This window comes from Lytechinus pictus, chromosome 11 (assembly GCF_037042905.1).
Source record: "Lytechinus pictus isolate F3 Inbred chromosome 11, Lp3.0, whole genome shotgun sequence".
NCBI classification, from domain to species: Eukaryota; Metazoa; Echinodermata; class Echinoidea; order Temnopleuroida; family Toxopneustidae; genus Lytechinus; species Lytechinus pictus.
Genome location: NC_087255.1, coordinates 34,031,995 through 34,052,205, shown reverse-complemented (window position 1 = coordinate 34,052,205; position 20,211 = coordinate 34,031,995). Strand labels below are relative to the sequence as shown.

General features: G+C 35.1%; 1 protein-coding gene across 3 annotated transcripts; it reads left to right on the top strand.

The window, feature by feature from the left end:
• Nucleotides 1-3,541: 3,541 nt before the first annotated feature.
• On the top strand, nucleotides 3,542-16,636 carry LOC129271699 (exosome complex component RRP40-like). 3 transcript variants are annotated; one of them, XR_010295061.1, is made up of 5 exons: nucleotides 3,547-3,763; nucleotides 11,647-11,796; nucleotides 12,450-12,601; nucleotides 14,294-15,147; nucleotides 16,138-16,636. XR_010295061.1 is itself a non-coding variant. In XM_054908977.2 (4 exons), exons 1-4 carry the CDS (start codon nucleotides 3,560-3,562, stop codon nucleotides 14,505-14,507), a joined length of 720 nt encoding a protein of 239 aa, XP_054764952.2. In that variant the 5' UTR covers nucleotides 3,542-3,559; the 3' UTR covers nucleotides 14,508-16,636. The 3 variants fall into 3 exon arrangements, 1 of the variants encoding a protein (XP_054764952.2); XR_010295060.1 differs by having other exon boundaries at nucleotides 14,294-15,236; nucleotides 16,033-16,636; XM_054908977.2 differs by having other exon boundaries at nucleotides 3,542-3,763; nucleotides 14,294-16,636.
• The last annotated feature ends 3,575 nt before the right edge of the window (nucleotides 16,637-20,211 follow it).

Sequence of the window (20,211 nt, the reverse complement as noted above, 5' to 3'; positions counted from 1 at the left end):
AAGGTTAGGCCGAAGTATATGAAGTTATCTTTTTTTTATTGATCGCGCAACTTCTGGTCGGGTCGGCTCCGGGCGGGTAAAATCTTAATATATCTTTCTGCCGTCAGCCCGTCACCCCCATAAAGTCAACTTCTCCCGCTTTTCAGCTCATTACTAAACAACCATAATTTTGGGGCAAACAGGTTCCTAATTTAAAAAGAGGAATGTATAAAATTTGTGTCGTATTAACTAAAAAAGTACAATATTTTGTATCAAATTCTATTAATCTTCATGTCATTACCTTGCACATTCATCTCCTGTCCTGTTTTGCGCCCTAAGTTTGAAATTTTGAAAGACACTTAGGTTTCTTTATAATTCAAAATGAAGCGCTTCAGGATAAGTCAAAGAAATTAGGCATCCTTTTTTATATAATTTCAATAAATCACAGAAGTTTCAACTTTTTGCGCACTATTTTCCTTGTAATGAGTTCAATAATCTTAGGAAATCAATTGAATTAGAGCCGATGGGGTATTAGAGATATCTGCATTTGATGAAACGTCCGCCCGTTGAAATTTCAGAGTTTTATTGCTCTGCGCGGGGAGGAATATCTGGGACCGAATATCTTCCTCCCGGAAAGAATTCAAAATACTGCAGCTAGATTGGTAACCCTCACTAAGAAATTTGAACATATCACCTCTATTCTCTACTCCCTCCATTGGCTTCAGGTTCATAATAATATAATTATTTTCAAGCTCCTTCTCCTTGTCTATAAAATCATCCATGGTCTCGCCCCATCCTACCTTCAAAATCTTATCTCTCTCTATCACTCATCCTCTGCAACTCAACGTCTCCGATCTTCTTCTACTGCTCACCTTCGACTATCTCTAGGACCCCGCACTTTTACCCGTTATGGCGATCGTGCTTTTTCTGCTCTTGCCCCTAAACTCTGGAACAATCTCCCAATCTCCATCCGTAATGCATCCACTGTCGAATCTTTCAAAACACTCCTCAAATCTTACCTCGTTAAGCAGTCCTCTTAATTCCATATCCTGTTCTCTTTCACTGTATTTTGCTACTTCTTTTTTTCTCTTTCCAATGCGCTTAGAAACTGTTGTATTAAGCGCTATATAAATGTTAATTATTATTATTATTATTGTTATATACACTTCTCCTCTGTTTTGCGAGTTAAAGATATGCACTGTCGCTAAATTGTTTGTAATCAAATCTGATCTTTCCAAGGGAAGTATTCACTATATCTATGAGAATACCCTTTTCTCGGGACTCTTTTCATGGCAAAAATATTGATAAAACGCTTTAGCATCCGCGCTTCGCGCGGGGTTATTTCAGTGCTTTTAATTTCCTCCATTGTATTCCTTTTTGTGCGTTCACAATCACTTTTGAAAACAAGGTTCAAAATCACAATATAGTCAACTGAATTGGAGCTGATATAGGTACTAGAGACAAGAGAGACGACTCCTTTTCATTTTAATTTATGAAACACCAAAAGCTTCGCGCTTCGCGTGGGAGGATAAAACAGTACTTGTCGGATAAAACGTCCAACAAGTCCTTTCATGAAACGCTCCCCAGGTGCCATGAGCCTAATTACATCAGGAGGGCTAAAGATATTCGTTCGACCCAACCCATTCGAAATTTTTCAATTTGATATTGCTGATTGACAAAAATGTATATGAATATGATTCAAAATCTAACACTGATTCTAGAAATGGTAACTACTGAACTTCCTTTGCCCAAAGTGGGAAGATATATCAATGATTTGGCACTATTTTTTGACTGGCGGAAGAATTGGGGCTATTTTACCGTTTCAGTTGATCAATTTGATCCCATCATAGTTATCTTCATAAATGGCGATTTATTTTTAAAATGAGCTGGCTACGATACCCTTCTCTGGTCAGATATGGAATGTCAGATATATATCCTATCCAAAGGTAGTAAACATTCGACCCTCTAATTTCACATTTATTTTTTATGAATTTTTGTTAAGTGCCATTTTAACACACAAGTCTATGGGGAATGTTTTACGCGCGTGAGACCTATAAGTAATACAGGCGAATTCCCTATAGTGGATGGAATACCTGCCAAAACTCCTCTGAAGCAAACAATTTCTAAGTGATATCAATATGTTTAGTCATCAAGTGGTGCAAAAAATTGATTTAATGGCTTAGCAAGGCTATATCAGGTAAAGTTAGTAGGTATGTGTATGTAAGCCTAGGAATGCATATAGACTGGTCAATGAGAGTCTAGGCCTCTTTATGTTCTGATTCATCATTGGTTTGTGCTAGTGTATGATCACCTACTTAATGTTAGAAAGACCTTTACAAATTGCTCATGTTAAAATTGTTCTTTGGAATGGGGTAGAGAGCTAGAGATAGAACTTTCTGAACTTTACTGAAGAGAACTAGAGTGGTACCTTCAAGAAGGTATTTAGAAAAAGGCACAGAGTATTAAGGTAAGGTATCTAATAGTGCTCAACTAAGGAGGGAGGGGGGGTGGCTGTGTGATCCAATCTTATTCTAGCCCCCCCCCTCTTTATAAGCCATGACATCTATAAAATCATCTTTCTTTCTCTCTCCTCTTTCTATCTATTTATGTATCTCTTTCTTCTTACATCTGATAGGCAATAGCCCTAGGAAGATTTTGATATAATAGTTCAAATGCAAATGTACTAAAGTAATATTATATGTTCTCATTCTTTTATTGTTTCCTCATTCAATCTCATGTATATCTGGTAATTATGTTTGGGGCAGTTCTGGTATCCTGATATCTACACCAAATTTACATACACCTTTATATTACAAGGAGAACAGGGGCCTATATTGTCATTGCATTCACTGTTGGGCTATATGCAGGAAGGATATGTATACATCCATATAGTGAATATAACATGTATGAGTAGCACATTAAAATGGGTCATTGCATAGAAAATACGCATTTTCAATGTATTTCTTTGTGCTAGTGTAAGTTTACAGATATAAAAGAATAGCAAAGTAGCTATTTAAAAAAATAAAATTCATAGGTCATATAATATAGGTGCCATGAGCCTAATTACATCAGGAGGGCTAAAGATATTCGTTCGACCCAACCCATTCGAAATTTTTCAATTTGATATTGCTGATTGACAAAAATGTATGAATATGATTCAAAATCTAACACTGATTCTAGAAATGGTAACTACTGAACTTCCTTTGCCCAAATTGGGAAGATATATCAATGATTTGGCACTATTTTTTGACTGGCGGAAGAATTGGGGCTATTTTACCGTTTCAGTTGATGAATTTGATCCCATCATAGTTATCTTCATAAATGGCGATTTATTTTTAAAATGAGCTGGCTACGATACCCTTCTCTGGTCAGATATGGAATGTCAGATATATATCCTATCCAAAGGTAGTAAACATTCGACCCTCTAATTTCACATTTATTTTTTATGAATTTTTGTAAAGTGCCATTTTAACACACAAGTCTATGGGGAATGTTTTACGCGCGTGAGACCCCCAGACAAATCCTGTCGTGAAAAACTTTCCCTGTCGTAGATGGCAGTGTGCACATTTTGATAATAAAGATGGCAGCCCCCATAGATGACTTTGAACCGCGTGTTGTTCTGCCAGGTGATTTGTTGACAGGATATATTTCTGGAGAGCTTCATAATCAAATTATTCTTGGACCAGGGCTAAGGCAAGATGAAGCCAACATATTCTCAACAAAAGCAGGGATTCTAAGACGAAAGAAACCACATACTTTCTGGATAGATTGCCACCAAAAGAGGGTAGGTAACGCAAAAATCAATAGGCGGGACTGACAGCTCAGTGACACTGACAGTGTCAGTAGAGTAAAAATTAGACAGCTGGCAGCTGTCTGTTTCGAGGAGTTTTTTAACATTTTTATTATTTTTTTATGAGTGGGGCCAACGCAGTTCAGTGGAACAACCAATATAACAACGACAGAAGCTAAGTTGTAAGTATTGGTCTACAGGTCTAGAAAAGACTAGATCTAGGCCTAACTCAAAAATCTGCTGAGTCAGACCACTCCTAGTCCTAGTACCAATGAGGTCCAAACATTAGCATGTATGGACCTCATAGGCGACAATGCATTAAAAACAGGTTAGAACTTCTAACCGTACTGTTTCCTGCACCCAAGTATTAGTATATATGATATTACTCCCAAAATATGAGTTTTGTCCTCGTTTGTTTATCATTTATTAAAAGATTGCCCATTAAATATATTCCTATTCCTAATTTGAATTTAATAAAATAAAGGTAGGCACTTCAGTCGGGCGGGCGATAGCGCGGACATAGCGCTAGACGTAGATTTTTGCATTGCAGTGAATGGCGAGCGCCTATCTAACACACACAGTTCGCTCCGCTCGGCACTTTGGCCGAGCGCTGGAGTTGCATTCGGCATTGCTCGAAAAGACAGAGTCAGTTTCTTCCTTTATTCCGCTGATTTTGATTGGTCAAAAATTCCCGCGGTTGCTTCGTACATCTTCGGTAAACATCGGAAATATACAAGACGGAGTTTAACTTACCTTCATGCGAGGGAAGGACCTAATATTCAGGTATTTATTTTTCTTTGCTTGAAATCACCTTCTTGTAATCATCGGATCCCTTGTAAACTCAGTCAGTAATACAATTGTATATTTGAGAACATTTTGTGAAATTCTAATCAAATTTGGTCCGTAGAGAGTTTGCGAATATGAGCTTCAGTTTTGAGTGTCATGAGGTGTTTGTGAATCTGACTCGGCCGATCGAGCAGGGTTGTTTTGAGCGTATACGAACAGCTGTGAGTGACGTCATCCCCACTGCGTTGGGCCTGAGATTAGTCTTGGTGTTCAGACACAGTATGTTTCAGCCGTTGTATATTTTTTTAAATTACGATTTGAGCTCTGTTAATTATGAAAATCAAATTGTTATTTTGAAAATAATTTTGTAGAATTTGTGTGAAATAAGTATTAAGAGCAAAACTGCAAGTAAACTTCAAGAATTTTGTTTCATATGTGATTTTTTGTTGGAATGCGTCTGAATGTCTAGAATATGGTATTGTTAATGAAAGTCGTATTTTTGAATGGCACAGAAAGCTCCTTGCATGAATTTAATTTAGAAATAGGTTTACATACATGAGATGTGTTTCATAAATTTGATATCTGATTTATGGACCTTTGTTATGGTGTTAATTATTAATTTGAAAATATTATGAAAAAGTAAGAGAAGACAATAATGAGGCAATTAACAGTGATGATGAGACATTAATAATATGAGACAATAAACATTGAGACAATTATAATAATTATGATTATAATGATAACAATTATAATTATAATGATAATAATTATAATTGTAATAATTATTGAGACATCAATTCTAGTATTTATTGACAATAATAATTATTACAGTAATCATTATTATAATAAAATAATTGTAATAATAACAATTATAATGATGTACTTTGAATTGTAATAATTACTGAGACAATAATATTAATGAGATATCAATAATAATCATTATAATAATAATACTTATAATTAAAATAAATATAATTGTAGAAACAATTATAATTATAGTAATTATAATTATAGGCCTTATAATTAATGAGACAATAATAACTATTATTACAATAATACTAATTATTATAAAATAATTATAATGATAACAATTATTCAATTCAATTCAATTTATTCAAATTCCATTCAATAAAAATACAAGATACAATATCAGAGAAATACATAGTAACAAAACAATTAAACATACATAAATATAAAATGAAATTTGGGAGACTGCAAAAGACCGAAAGGTCTTGACGAGGCAGACCCCGAGTGCCATCATGGCAATACATGTATATTGGCATAGGTTAAAAATAATGACATGAACAGGATGAAAAAAATATAAATACAAATGTCCTAACCCCCCCTCCCCCATCGGGAACTGGAAGCCAGTGTAACAATATATAAATTATCAAAATACACTTTAAGAAGATTTATGAGTCATATGATGATATAATGTGTTTTTTTAGCTTACGTTTAAAAGAATAAAGCGAAGAACATTTTTTGATTTCACAAGGCAGCGAGTGCCAAACATCAGGTCCTCTATGTCTAATGGATTTATAAGCAAGTACTGTTTTGGGATTACTAAGATGAAAATTGTTAGAACCTCTGGTATTGTGTTCATGAACCTGGGTATTGCGTATAAACATTGAATTAAAATTGCTTGGAACCAAGTGATTAGTATAATTGAACATAAAATTTGCAGTTTGTAAGATATTGATATCAGATATTTTTAATATGTTCAGTTTTTTGAAAATTGGATCAGTATGGGCTAAGTAAGGAGAACCTGTGCAAATTCTTATGGCTCTTTTCTGCAGTAGCAATAAGGAATTAACATTTCTTTTGGTTCCACAACCCCACGCAATATTAGCATAAGATAAATAAGATAATATGAAAGAATTGTACAATAGTATAATAGACTTTGGCATTAACGTATCTTTAAGTTTAAACATTATACCAATAATTCTAGAAATATGAGTTCTTAAATGCTGAAAATGCAAATTCCAGTTTAAATGTTGATCGAGAACAACGCCAAGAAATTTAACATTAGTTTTCCTTTCAATTAGGGTATTGTCTATTAAGATTTGGCACTGGTCTTCCATAATCTTTTTGATTGGGTTGTGAAATATAATATAATTGGTTTTACTGAGGTTTAGAGATAACTTATTACATTGTAGCCAGTTGGTTAGTTTACGTAATTCTACATTGATAGTGACGATCATTTTATTAAAATCATGATGAGAATATAACAGTGTCGTATCATCTGCAAATAACACATAGCTAAGCATTTCGGAAGAATTTACAATGTCGTTCATATATATTATAAAAAGAAGCGGCCCAAGAATGGATCCTTGTGGGACGCCACACTGGAGTTCTAAAATTTGTGATTTATTTAAGTCGACCTCAGTGTATTGAATTCTGTTCTTTAAATAATCTTTGAACCATGCAAGAGGCGTACCCCTTATACCATAACGTTCAAGTTTATGTATTAATATTGAATGATCAAGCGTGTCGAACGCTTTTGAAAGGTCCAAAAATAATCCAGTTATATATTGTTTTTTTGCAAGGGATTTGGTTATTCTATCATATAAGTCCAAAACTGCTAATTCAGTTGAATGTTGTCTCCTAAAACCATATTGGGCGGTGCAAAGTAATTTGTTTTTGTCTAAAAAATTATATACCTGGATATGGATTATTCTTTCTAAGATTTTAGATAAAGAGGGTAAGATAGATATAGGTCGGTAATTTTCACATTGGATACGATTTCCCTTTTTGAATATTGGTACGACCCGTGCTAATTTGAAAGAATTCGGATAGCATCCAAGAGACAATGATAAGTTGAAAATATGACATATAATGAAAGTAATTATAATTGTAATAATTACTGAGACGGTAATATTGAAAGGTCATCAATAATTATTATTATAAAAATTATTATGATTATAAAAATAATCATAATTATAATTAAAGGCCTTATAATTATTGAGACAAATAACTATTATTACAATAATAATAATTATAAAATAATTATAATGATAACAATTATAATGAAAGTAATTGTACTTGTAATAAATACTGAGACAGTAATATTGATAAGTCATCAATAATTATTATTATTATAAAAATTATTATAATTATAATTATAATCATAAAAATAATCATAATTATAATTATAGGCCTTATAATTATTGAGACAATAATAATTATTATTTCAATAATAATTATTATTATGAAATAATTATAACAATAATTACTAAGATAGTAATTATAATTGTAATAATTATTTAGAAAATAATATTAATGAAACAAAAATAATTATCATAATAATATTTATTATAAGTATAATACTAATTGGGACAATAATGAAATGATGATGAGACAATAATAATATCAACAATTTTATTCAGACCATAATAACAAGACAATATTGAGATAATAGACAATTGAAATCAATCTGTTTTTATTTTTTTCTAGAAATCCTAAGATTATTATTTTATTTCTCTTTCTTTGATTACAAATTATATTCATTGAAAACTTAATTTATAATGTTCAAGCAAAGAAAATCAATATCAAGTCATGTTTACCCTGTGCACAAACCTACCACAGGGCAATTACCCCCGAAATAGGGTTAGGTTAGGTGTAGATTTTTGGATAGGGGTACAGTGTAGTTGTCCGGGGGGGGGGGGTAATTGTCCAGGGTGGGTGGGGGTGGGGGGAGGGGAATTGTCCGAGGGTGGGGGGTGGGGGGTTATCGTCCAGGGGTAGTTGCCCTTGAACCAAAGAAATCATATGCCAATATGTCAAATCAATCTGAGTACTTTAAGATTTAAATAAAAAGCTTGTACAATTCCCCATAAGCTATGTATTATAAATGTGCCATGCCCAAAACAAAGAGAATAATAAGATTTCGCAATCTTCTTTTGTCCACAAAAAGGCCTGTTTTTTCATCACAAAGTTGACAATAACTCGAGATATCGGAATTTGAAAATTCAAACAGTTTTGTGAATCGTAGATATTGAGCCTCATTGTGAGCCCATCAAATATGCTGGAACAGCCTTTCCTAATTTTCACCTGAAGTGCCTAATAAAGGGAAACTTACATTTGAGTCATTTTTCGATCTTTTTTTGGCAGTCAGTCCGGTCACCGTCGAGTGCGATCAAAGCGGTATGAAGCTGATTTTCAGATCACGTGATACGTGTGGTCATCACCTGATCAATCGACTATCCTTTTTTAAAGACCGCAACAATTATACATTTTATTATAAAATATATATAGAATAAATTATTGCATAATATTATGTATATTTCTACAATTAAAAAATATTTTTTGATATAAATTTAATATTTGACGTAAAAATCGCTATTGAACAAAATATTTATTAAAAATAAAAAATCAAACAAAATAAAAAAGCCTTGGACACAGTGCAAAAAACCTAACGATTTGGCCGCGTTGTTAACAACTATCGTAAGGGGCGCTTTATTTATAAATAAAAAAGAATATGCAGCTGTCTATGGCGACGTGGTTTGTCGCGAGATTTGAGACAAATCTGTGGGAATTCTTGAGAAAATACATCAAAAGAACCGGTGAGTACCGATTAAACATTATTAAAGTAGTAAATAGATTATACATACTTTGTAGATTTAGTTTTTAAGGTGATATTAGTGCTTTGTTCTAAGCTAGGGAGGCCCAAACGCGCGTGAGCGGAGTCCCACTTTATTAACACGGGTAAGTATTGCGGTGTCGCCTAGAGTGAGTCAGACTGAGTGCTGTTTTTCGGCAATCAAGGGTTCATTACATGCCGCCACGCACAGAAAAATCAAGCAATAGAACTTAGAAGTTGTGTGTTGTGGACACCAGAAGTGGGATCGCAGCACGCGTGACCCACTAGTTAGAAATCCATTGCCAAACGTGGTCAATCAATGGTGCGAGTTTTTACTTATACTAACCTCGCGCTCGCAATAGTGTGAGTGTTATACATACTAACCTCGCAATAGTGTGAGTGGTTTTTCGGAGGAGTTTGTAGACATTTTCGGCATTATTTTTTTATTGTGAAATTGCAAATGCAATTGGGAACCAGTTCCTAATTTCCACTAGACACTTTTTTTCACGACAAGACATGACCAACCTACAGTAGAGGCGCACGGCCAATATGGGAGACTCTCTCCAATAGGGGAGACAATCTCCCACATTGGAGACTTGCTTTGCAAAAGGACAAAAGAAACAACACCAAAAAAAGCATGATTTTTTCCACCCAAAATTTTGTCTCACTGAGGTCAGAAGCCCATTTGTTTTGTGTGTGATTGACAAAAATCCTTATCAAATATCAAAACAAAAGTAGACGGTGAATTTTTAAAATAGACGGTGAAAAGGGGCAATTTTTCATGAGGAATCTGCTTATCACATTTTTATTTGCCGCCAAGGTAATCCTTTTGCAGCAAATGTAAACAAAGGAAATTGGTCTCCAAAACTGGAGACTGTCTCTGAAATTGGATACCCAAATTCTTTACAAAAGTCTCTGATATTGGAGATAATCTCCCACATTGGAGACAGTCTCCAATATTGGCCGTGCGCCTCTAGTGACCTAGAATATTTTGAGCTTGCTCACTCAGTCACTGCTTCACCGCATGCCGTAGTCGTAGACCAAAAAAGCTTCGGTCTCTGTTTTTGGTTGTTCCGCTGAACTCCGGTGGCTCCACTCACCAATTGTATGAGTCGAGGAGAAATTAAAAAAATAAAAAATATGTTAAAAAACTCCTTGAAACAGACGGCTGCCAGCTGTCTACGCACGCCGCAGCTGGTTCGCTGATTCTAAATCCTCTAAAGAGCATAGATCAGAAAGATTGATTTCGTCGCTGTCTATTCTCTACTCGTTGAAAATAACCAGCGTGGAAAACTCCCCATGGAGTTGTACACGCTGGTTCCCATTTCAGCGAGTAGAGTAAACTAGTTTAATCTACTCGCTTAAATTTTTTTAAATGGGAACCAGCGTGGAAAACTCCTTGTACATGCTGGTTCCCATTTCAGCGAGTATAGTAAATTAGTTTAATCTAGATCTACTCGCTAAAATGGGAACCAGTGTGGAAAACTCCTGCATAGAGTTGTACACACTGGTTCCCATTTCAGCGAGTATAGTAAACTAGTTTAATCTAGATCTACTTGCTAAAATGAGAACCAGCGTGGAAAACTCCCCATAGAGTTGTACAAGCTGGTTCCCATTTCAGCGAGTAGAGTAAACTAGTTTAATCTAGTCGCTGAAATGGGAACCAGCATGGAAATCCATATAGTTGTACATGCTGGTTGTCATTTTGAAGAGTAGATAAAGACAGATTGATAATGAGATTTATTTCGTCAGTGATGGTTCTGACGAAATAAATTACTCAAGTACACTGTCTTTATCTACTCTTGAAAATGGGAACCAGTACAATTCAGGAGAATTTTCCATAGCTGGTTCCCATTTTGAAGAGTAGATAAAGGCAGATTACTAATGAGATTTATTTCGTCAGTGCTGATTCTGATGAAATAAATTTTTCTATAGCTATGAACTTCAGAATTTCATAGCTGGTTCCCATTTTGAAGAGTAGATATAAAGACCGATTGCTTATGAGATTTATTTCGTCAGTGATGATTATCTGACAAAATAAATCTCACTAATAAACTGTCTTTATCTACTCGTGAAAATGGGAACCAGCATGTATAATTCAGGAGAATTTTTTTTAGGTGGTTCCCATTTTGAAGAGTAGATGTAAAGAGAGATTGCCAATGGCGCATCTGTACCAGACGTGCATACCTTTTTCTTCCCCGTTATCAATTCAATTCCAAAACATTGCAATGACAAATATGTGTGGGCGGCAGCCATGGTCATTTTGTGAATGCGATGTTTTAGAATTGGCATAGAATTTAGTCACCTCAATGATCAACCCTTTGATCACAATCAATGGAAAGACAAGATAAAGTCCAGATAGATGACCGCAATCTTCTATTTTAATTTTTTGTTTGAAAGATTAGGTTTTTTTTTTTAATTCAAAAGTGACAAATCAGAAGGATTTGGCATTCATGCATATGGCTGTTGGCGATATATTTCAGAATCTATTTTCAATCTCAATCTCTTCCAGTATGTACCAGCTAAAGGAGACAAGGTTCTAGGAGTAGTGACCCAGAGGGCAGGTGATATCTTCAGAGTGGACATCGGGGGCCAATCCAATGCTACTCTATCATATCTCGCATTTGAAGGAGCAACAAAGAGAAATAGACCAAATGTTCAGGCAAGTATGATTTGCCATCATGTTGTTGCCTTGCTGGGCAGCAGAAGGGTGTTAGGATCTACGTACAGTACATCAATTCCCATTCCTATTTGTCAGGCAGAAGGACGATTACTCTCGCGGATGTTTAAGCTAACGCCCTTATGACAACCGCACAGAACTTGAAAATTGCAGCGCTTGCACAACCTACCGCCCTTCTGCTAGACAGGACAATTTAGGCAACAATTTAATTTTTCAGCAAAGACAAATATTTTGTTTCAACGTGAAATGTTATTCTTTTTGAATAAAAAATAGAAAAATAAAAGAAAGAAAGAAAGGATAAAACAAGGTTTGAAATCCAGTGATGTTCACTCTGTGCAATATCTGAACAAGCAGTTAAAAAATGTTTGAATCTCCCTTATTTGAATTTACAAGTTTGACAGTGAACAAGAATGGCTCTTTTAGATAAGCTAATTTTTGAATGTTTTCTTTTTAAAGACCACATTACTATTTGGGCTTTACAGAGAACATTCCATGGCAATTAATGTATGTATTGGGATGGCTTGTCCCGTTGTTAGTGATTTTGCTCAATGGACAGGAAAGATTGACAACATGATGAAATTCTTGTATTATTTTTATTTATATGTGGCCTTTCCTTTGACAAAACACCATTGCAGGTTGGAGATGTTCTGTATGCCAAACTCCTGGTTGCTAATCGGGACATGGAACCAGAACTGGTATGCATCGACAGCACCGGTAGATCACAGGGGTTAGGTGTGGTAGGAGCCGACGGCTTCATGTTCCAATGCAGCCTGGGACTTGTCAGAAGGTACATACATATGTTTATGGGGCTAGTTTCTTCATAAAGAACTTACAGGTACCTACCATGGAAACTGAGTTTTATTGGCTACGCAGCCCTGTTACCATGGTAGTTTACTGTTAACAAAGTTACAGTAATAGTAAGTCCTTTATTATGAAACGGGCCTTTGGTGTAAGGGTTATCTATTGGAAGACAAGTTATGGCAGAGATGTAAAGTTTGGTTTATTAGTTGGCAGGAGGAAGGCCCTCCCCCCCCCAAAAAAAGAAGAAAAATGCATGTATATATAGAATTGATTCAAGATCCACATTATGAAAAACCATCCCCCACCCCTCTAGGAAATGGTTATCGTACAAATGAGACTCTTTCATGAATTGGCTGATGTGCAAAAGAAAATCTATGGCCTAATTCCATAACAAATTTGCAATAACAGTTAAACTGAAATCCTTCAGTCTGATAATAAATTTGTCAGAGAAATTGAGCATTTGTTATTAAAACAAGTCTTTATGAAATGGGACCCTGATTTATTGAAAACAACACAAACATAACAGTGTTTGGTCTGTTGACTCATGCCATGAGTGTTCTGGGGACACCACGGCCCTGTAACATAAAGCTTAGAAATTGATTGTATAATGATTGATCATACACAAAAGTTAATGCAATTAATAATAGAAATCAGCATTATGATCAATTGCTAAGCTTTATCTTACTGGGCCCAGGAAAATCATTTCTAGGAGGGGAGACTCAAATCAAACGTAGAAGGGTTGGAGCTCTTCTATGGTGAACCTCAAATTTCAAATTATGCTTCATGCATGATTTTGCATAATTTATATTCAGGGATGTGAGAGTTCAGATATTTAGCTGATTTCAGATTTTTTGGGTTTTGATTTTCAGCTTAATTTTTGGCTTTCCTCTGTACAAAAAGTATGGGAGCTCTTTCTATTTCAGACATTTTCAACACTCTTTAGCTCTTTTCAGGTCTTTCTATATGTGACCACTCACATCCCTGTTATATTGGATAGAAATCATAAATTTCAAGATTCTTTTCAATGCTGGCTTGGTACTTTTTGTCGTCAGAAATGCAGCGCCAACTGTAATTTTGCTCATGCAGATGACCGTCTATCAAAAGGAGGTTCATCATGTCCCCCCCCCCTCCCCCATTTTCGACACAATAGATAGCCAAGTCCTTTTTGGTTGATTTTTATGGTTATTCTTCTTGTTGATAACTTTTGAGCAGTTTCTTATTACATATAGCCTATAATACAGATGGAGGCTGCAGCTTTTGTCTTTTCCTTCGTAGGAGTCTGTTGCTGTTTAATACATGAAACATCAATAATGGTCTGATGTATGGAAGACTGCGAAATGTGGGTGCGAAGTAGCCACCGCCTAAACACTCTGGTCTTGCATTACTTGTCGTCTTGTTGTACTGAAAAGGATACGGTGCAGGTTTTTCCTAACAAAATTATTATTTGCCAATAATAGAAAACAACAAGTAATGCAAGACCGGAGTGTATTGGCGGAAGCAGACACGTTTCGTTGTCTTCCGTATCATACTACATGTATTGCTGATGTAACAGCATCAAACTCGTATAAAGGCAGAGACAAAAGCTGAAGTGTTCCCTTATATCTTAGGCTATATTTCATATTGATAAGAATGTTGATTCAAGAAATTAAAATGAATTCTTTGTTTGTTCCCCTCCCAGGCTCTTGTCTAAAGACTGTCCAATTATGAAATTACTCAATGAGAACATTCCATATGAGATTGCTTTGGGTATGAACGGTAGGATATGGGTCCGAGCCAAATCAATAAGGACAACGATAGCTGTGGTCAATGCCCTCGCAAACTGTGAGTTTATGACAGACAAGGAAATACATATAATGATGCGTAGACTAGTGAATGGACTTGCTGGATTTTAAATCAAAGAATACAATGATGGCCATGGAGAATGCCTGAGTCGCCAACTTTGAGTTCATGACAGACGAGGAAATAAAGACAATGTTGCGTAGACTTGTGAATGGGCTTGCTGGATTTAAAGTTCAATTTCAGTTTTGTAAGGAGTGGTTAAAGTCCAGTTAGATGTAACAATGTTTTGAGGATAGCTCAGCGAGTTCCTTAGGAGAGTGTGAACTGTATGTTATGTTTTAAAAGGTAAATCTACAAGTATGAAATGTCACTTAGTATTGATATGGAATATATCACTTGTGACTACATTAAGGACCTACACGTACCCAATACCAAGTGGAATTCCTTGCATAGAGTTGCTTGTTTGCAAAAAAATCCCTTGATGAGGACGGAATACTTCCTTTTTAGTTATGATTTGAAAAATTATGCTGAGAACTGCACAGACTTTAAATATGAAAGGAATGTTTTTCTATTTTATGTATACTTGACCATCTCTGAAGACCTAATTTGAAAAATTCAAGAATCAACTTTAGAAATACATTAGCCTTTTGTGTGTTTGATCTACAGAAAAAAAACTGATCCTTGTGTCAATTTGTGCATTTTGATATCAGACTCTTGCCTACTTGTACTGGGATTGGTAAACCTATGTGCAAAGTATATACAGCATGATATATACACTTGGCAAAAAAAGTTCTTGGACACTTATAAAAGTTAAAATATTCCATATAGATATTTGATTAAAGGTAAATTATTGTATGTCAACATGACCAGACAATATTCCTCTTCCAGTATGACATGACATTTTCATGTGAACAGTCATGCATGGGTGGTTAAACGCTTTAAACAATAGCAATGTCAGTAAAAGAAAATTGCAAGAAAACGATCAGTCATTCTTTCAGTTGTGAAAGTTTGTGTGGCATTAATATCCATTAAACGATAAAAGCAAACTTAAAGTCAAATACCACTCTAAAAGTGAAGAGAATGCTACATGTATCCACCTTGGATGCATCACTATTCAACTGGAATTTTAAGTCAAAGTTAGTCGATGAAAAAAATGTCAAATTTCAGTATCTTGGCAAAAGCAAAAGAAAAGTATCCTTATCCTCCTATCTTCTGCAGGGGTGGTGGCCCTAGGTCGACCACTCCTAGGGCGGTCTGTAACTTCATCAGTAGCCAAATACCGCTGGTTCAAATTTAAAATTGGTGAAACCTGGAAATATCGAGCCACTTGTCTAAATGACTGCCCAGACTGCAACATTCCTATTGCTCTTGCACGCTCTTGGTTGGAAAGCTTCATCTTGAAAGTGAATGTCCAAATGAGCCATCTCATTATGCATCTCATGATGCATCCCTAAGCATTTAATTGAAATGATAACTACCTGTTGAAATTGTTGAATGTATGCCTACAGGATGGCCATGATCATTAGCATTTGAATGGTCCATTTCTTGCAATTTTCTTTTACTGACATTGCTATTGTTTAAAGCATTTAACCACCCATGCATGACTGTTCACATGAAAATGTCATGTCATACTGGAAGAGGAATATTGTCTGGTCATGTTGACATACAATAATTTGCCTTTAATCAAATATCTATATGGAATATTTTAACTTTTATTAGTGTCCAAGAACTTTTTTTGCCAAGTGTATATATGGGAATCACAGTTCAGTACACTATGGGTTAAGAATCTTTAAAGCTATGGTCACAAAAGTTTGTACGAACAATTCTATCATACGAATCTGACCATTCATACAAATTCTAGGTGTTTATAGAGATTTGTAGATGGAGCATAGATTCTTATGGCCTTTTATAGAACAGCTCAAGAACTTCTTTAGAAACAAAATGATTATCGGTTAGACAATAGCACTAGGATTTGAAAACCTGCACAGTATTTTGTCAGACTTACATGTATGGCCATCTTACAATTTCTGTTGACATAACATGGTTGCATGTGTAACTCGCGGCACTCATAAGAAGAATAAATCATTTGTAAGATTTTACTTTTCATTTTTTTACTTGTCAAGTGATCAAATCAACCCATCTTTTTTTGTGATCATGGGTACTTCCAAGTTGCTAAGATTTTGTTTAATTTGTATTGAATACATAACTGTGTAAATAAAACAGACCATTATTTTAACTGAAATGCCAATCTTAATTTCTTCATGTTCTTGCTTGTACCACTAAACACAATAAAAATGCATTTATCTCATTTTAATGCAAAGGCTACACTGTAAGAGGCTTACGTTGCTTCAAAGCGTTACAGTACAATACAGATACTTACATAAATCTTACAGGGGTGTGAGCATTGAGCTTTTTTGCTCATGTCAGCTTTTTTTTCCTTCTGCTTTTTGTGTACTTGTCTGTACAAAAATTTGAGCTTCTGCAATTTTAGCTACTTTCATGAAGTAAATTGCTATGGTGGTGGGGACACTCCCATACAGTACAAAGTGTGCAAAGATACAATACAAGCTGAATCTGCCTGATAGTTGATTTGATTTCCATCTGAACAATGTGATCCAATCAATCAGCAGCTATGCTTGTCTGTATTTGATGATTGTTTCTTCCTCGCCTCATTAATAATTCAGGTGTGATTGATACCATCAAAAGATTATTGAACTCTTGACTCTACTTGCTATGATTAGACGTCTATGGTTTACGTAGCGCTGCAGTGCTTTGAAATGTAGGGTGCAAAATCACTTCTAAAGGCTGCAAAATCATACAAGTTTGGAAGCCATCTTTTTCTTTCTGTGTTGATGAGTGACACTGTCAACATTCATATCTTTCACCTCTTCAACTACTCAAGCCTCTCAACTTTTCTGAATTACAGTCCTTAAAGGACAACTCCACCCAAACAAAAAGTTGATTTTAATAAAAGCAGACAAATCCAACAAGCATATCACTGACAATTTTTAAAAATCGTATGTGAAATAAGAAAGTTATGACATTTTAAAGTTTTCCTTAAATTCACAGTTATGTGCACATCCTGGCCGGTATGCAAATAAGCAGACTAATGACGTCACCCACTAAATATTTTTTGTATTTTATCACATGAAATATGTTATCATGTGAAACAAAATTGTATTCCTCTCTAAACATGAGGAATTACCATTATTTTCATACTTAGTCAAGTTGGTCTTTATTGCCAAATCTGTGAAAATTGAAATATTGTATAATTCAAACAATAAAAAACAAAAGAAATAGTGGGTGAGGGACATCGACTCTCATGTGCATATCATTGAGTTGTGCATAAAACTGTTTTGTGAAAAAGAAACAATACTTAAAAATGTCATAACTTTATTTTTCATCTATTTTGATGAAATTTTCAGTATTATGCTTGATTTTTCTGTATCGAGTCAAATCAACTTTTTTCTAGGGTGGATTTGACCCTTTAACTACACTCATTTTCAGAAAAGAATACACAACCTTCCAACCTCCACTGTCTCACCTCTCCATTTCATCCCTACTTCTATCCACTTTTCATTCATTCGAGGTCTCACCACACATTGGCCCCGTCTTACAAAGACTTATGATTGATCCAATCAATCATAACTCTATGGAAATCCATCAGTGTCATCATTTTTTTCTACAGGAAACTTGCAAAATGTCCTTTTTTAACAAAGTAGAACACATCAAATTGTCAAGAAATCTATGAATTTATGGATTTACATTCATATCTAGAATTTTTTTAACAAGCATGCATTTTATATGTTGACTTTGCTGGCTTTCCATAGTTGCGATTGATCAGATCTGGATGTAATACAGTGCCGGACCGTTAGGTATAATGCACCGGGTTTAGGTATAATGCACCGGATCAATCGAAACTCTTTCTAAGACGGGCCCATGGTATACCATAAACCAATCCTGCGATGTTTCATAGTATGTTTTGTTTTTATGCATTCTAAAATCAACTTTAGAATGAATCCAAGCAAACAGAGAAAAAAAAAAGGAGAACATATTCCTTGTTGACTCTTCTTGTTCATTACCTTTTGTTTTCTTTTGCAGCTTGCCATTTTGGACCCCTTCCAACACTTGAATACTACCTTTTTTTCTATGATGGCACAATCACTACGAGTAGGGTATCATTGACAAAGGAATGAAATAGTCTTGATTGATATCACGCATGGATTATGTAATGAGATATGAGAGAAAATGTATTCCTAACTCAGATTTCTAAACATGTTTTGAAAAATGTATTTTTCTTCATGTTTAAGAAAGCAGTCTCATTTTTTTTTATAAGACCCTTCTTTTTAGTTGTTTACAAAGCTTTCTTAACCCTATCTAGGCCGGGGGGGGGGGGCCTCGGAGGCCCCCCCTCAACGATTCGCGCAACATTTTTGCCGCGCGAATATTTTTGACCGCGCCACGCTGACTTTTTATTTTCAAGTCTTGCGCAACTTTTGAGACTAATTTTGCGTCACCCGGGAACGTGGTTCCGAGATTACGCAACATTATGTAAGTGCATGTCAGACAAAAAAATGATTTTGTGTACTAAGTCAATGCAAATTGTGTTTTCAACCAAAAATCATAAATGTATGATTATTTTTAGTTTTGCTGGTCTACATGTATTTATTTTATGCTTTTTATGATCTCAGAATTGAAAAACCAATGAAAAACAAAAGGTTAAAAAAACATAGAAATACATAAGAAATTGCAAAAATCAATATAATACATAAGAAAATGATGTGATATCAGGTACACTTGCTAAGAATACCACAAAGATTTTCTATACCAAAAATTAGAACATTTGGAGCTTTATTTAGGGAGTTAAGAGGAAAAAGTCTTATTTCGCATACTAATTATGCATAAATTAGCATAATTACTTAGCGATTCGCATGAAAAAATTACTATACAATTGTGTAGATTATGTCCCAGGCAACCCGCGTGCCAATTTTCGGCGCGATCGACGGTCGAGATCTCAAGGGGGGGGGCCTGGGAGGCCCCCCCCCCCCCCGGCCATATGAACTCCCAAAATACCCTGGCCAAGATACATGTAGGGTTAAAGGTAAAGTCCACCCCCCAAAAAATGTTGATTTGAATAGAGAAAAATCTAACTAGCATAACGCTGAAAATTTCATCAAAATTGGATGAAATATAAGAGTTATGACATTTTAAAGTTTCACTTAAATTTTTCATAAAACAGTGATATGCAAATGAGACAGTCAATGATGTCCCTCACTATTTCTTTTGTTTTTTGTTTGAATTATACAATATTTCATTTTTTATAGATTTGACAATAAGCCCCAACTTGTCTGAACCATATCATATTTAACAATGCTAATTCCACATGTTCTGTGAGGAATTAATCGCTGTTTCACTTGACAATTAGGAGAAAATTAAAATATTTCATATAATAAAATACAAAAGAAATAGTGCGTGCGTCAGGAGTCTCCTCGTTTGGATATTTCACTATTTTGTGAAATTAAGCAAAACTTTAAACTGTCATAACTTTCTTATTTTACATCCGATTTTGATGAAATTTTCAGTGTTATGTTTGTTGGATTTTTCTCTTTTTGTTCAAATCAACTTTTTGTTGGGGTGGACTTGTCCTTTAATAGGGGCCTCGGAACGTGGAGGGGGGGGGGGGCTGAGTGGGCTTCAGCATTCCCCCACTTTTTTTTCCAAAACCATGTACAAAACTGTAAACATCTGATTGTGATTTTTTGCATGGACAGCCCCCCCCCCTTTTTGGCTCAGCCCTCACACTTTCAAAACCATTCT

Bases quoted from the DNA above. Each gene is read 5' to 3' on its own strand.
- LOC129271699 (XM_054908977.2), top strand. From the start codon at position 3,560: ATGGCAGCCCCCATAGATGACTTTGAACCGCGTGTTGTTCTGCCAGGT. The intron at 11,797-12,449 runs GCAAGTATGATT...ACACCATTGCAG, and splicing joins GAAATAGACCAAATGTTCAG to GTTGGAGATGTTCTGTATGC. The intron at 12,602-14,293 runs GTACATACATAT...TTCCCCTCCCAG, and splicing joins AGCCTGGGACTTGTCAGAAG to GCTCTTGTCTAAAGACTGTC.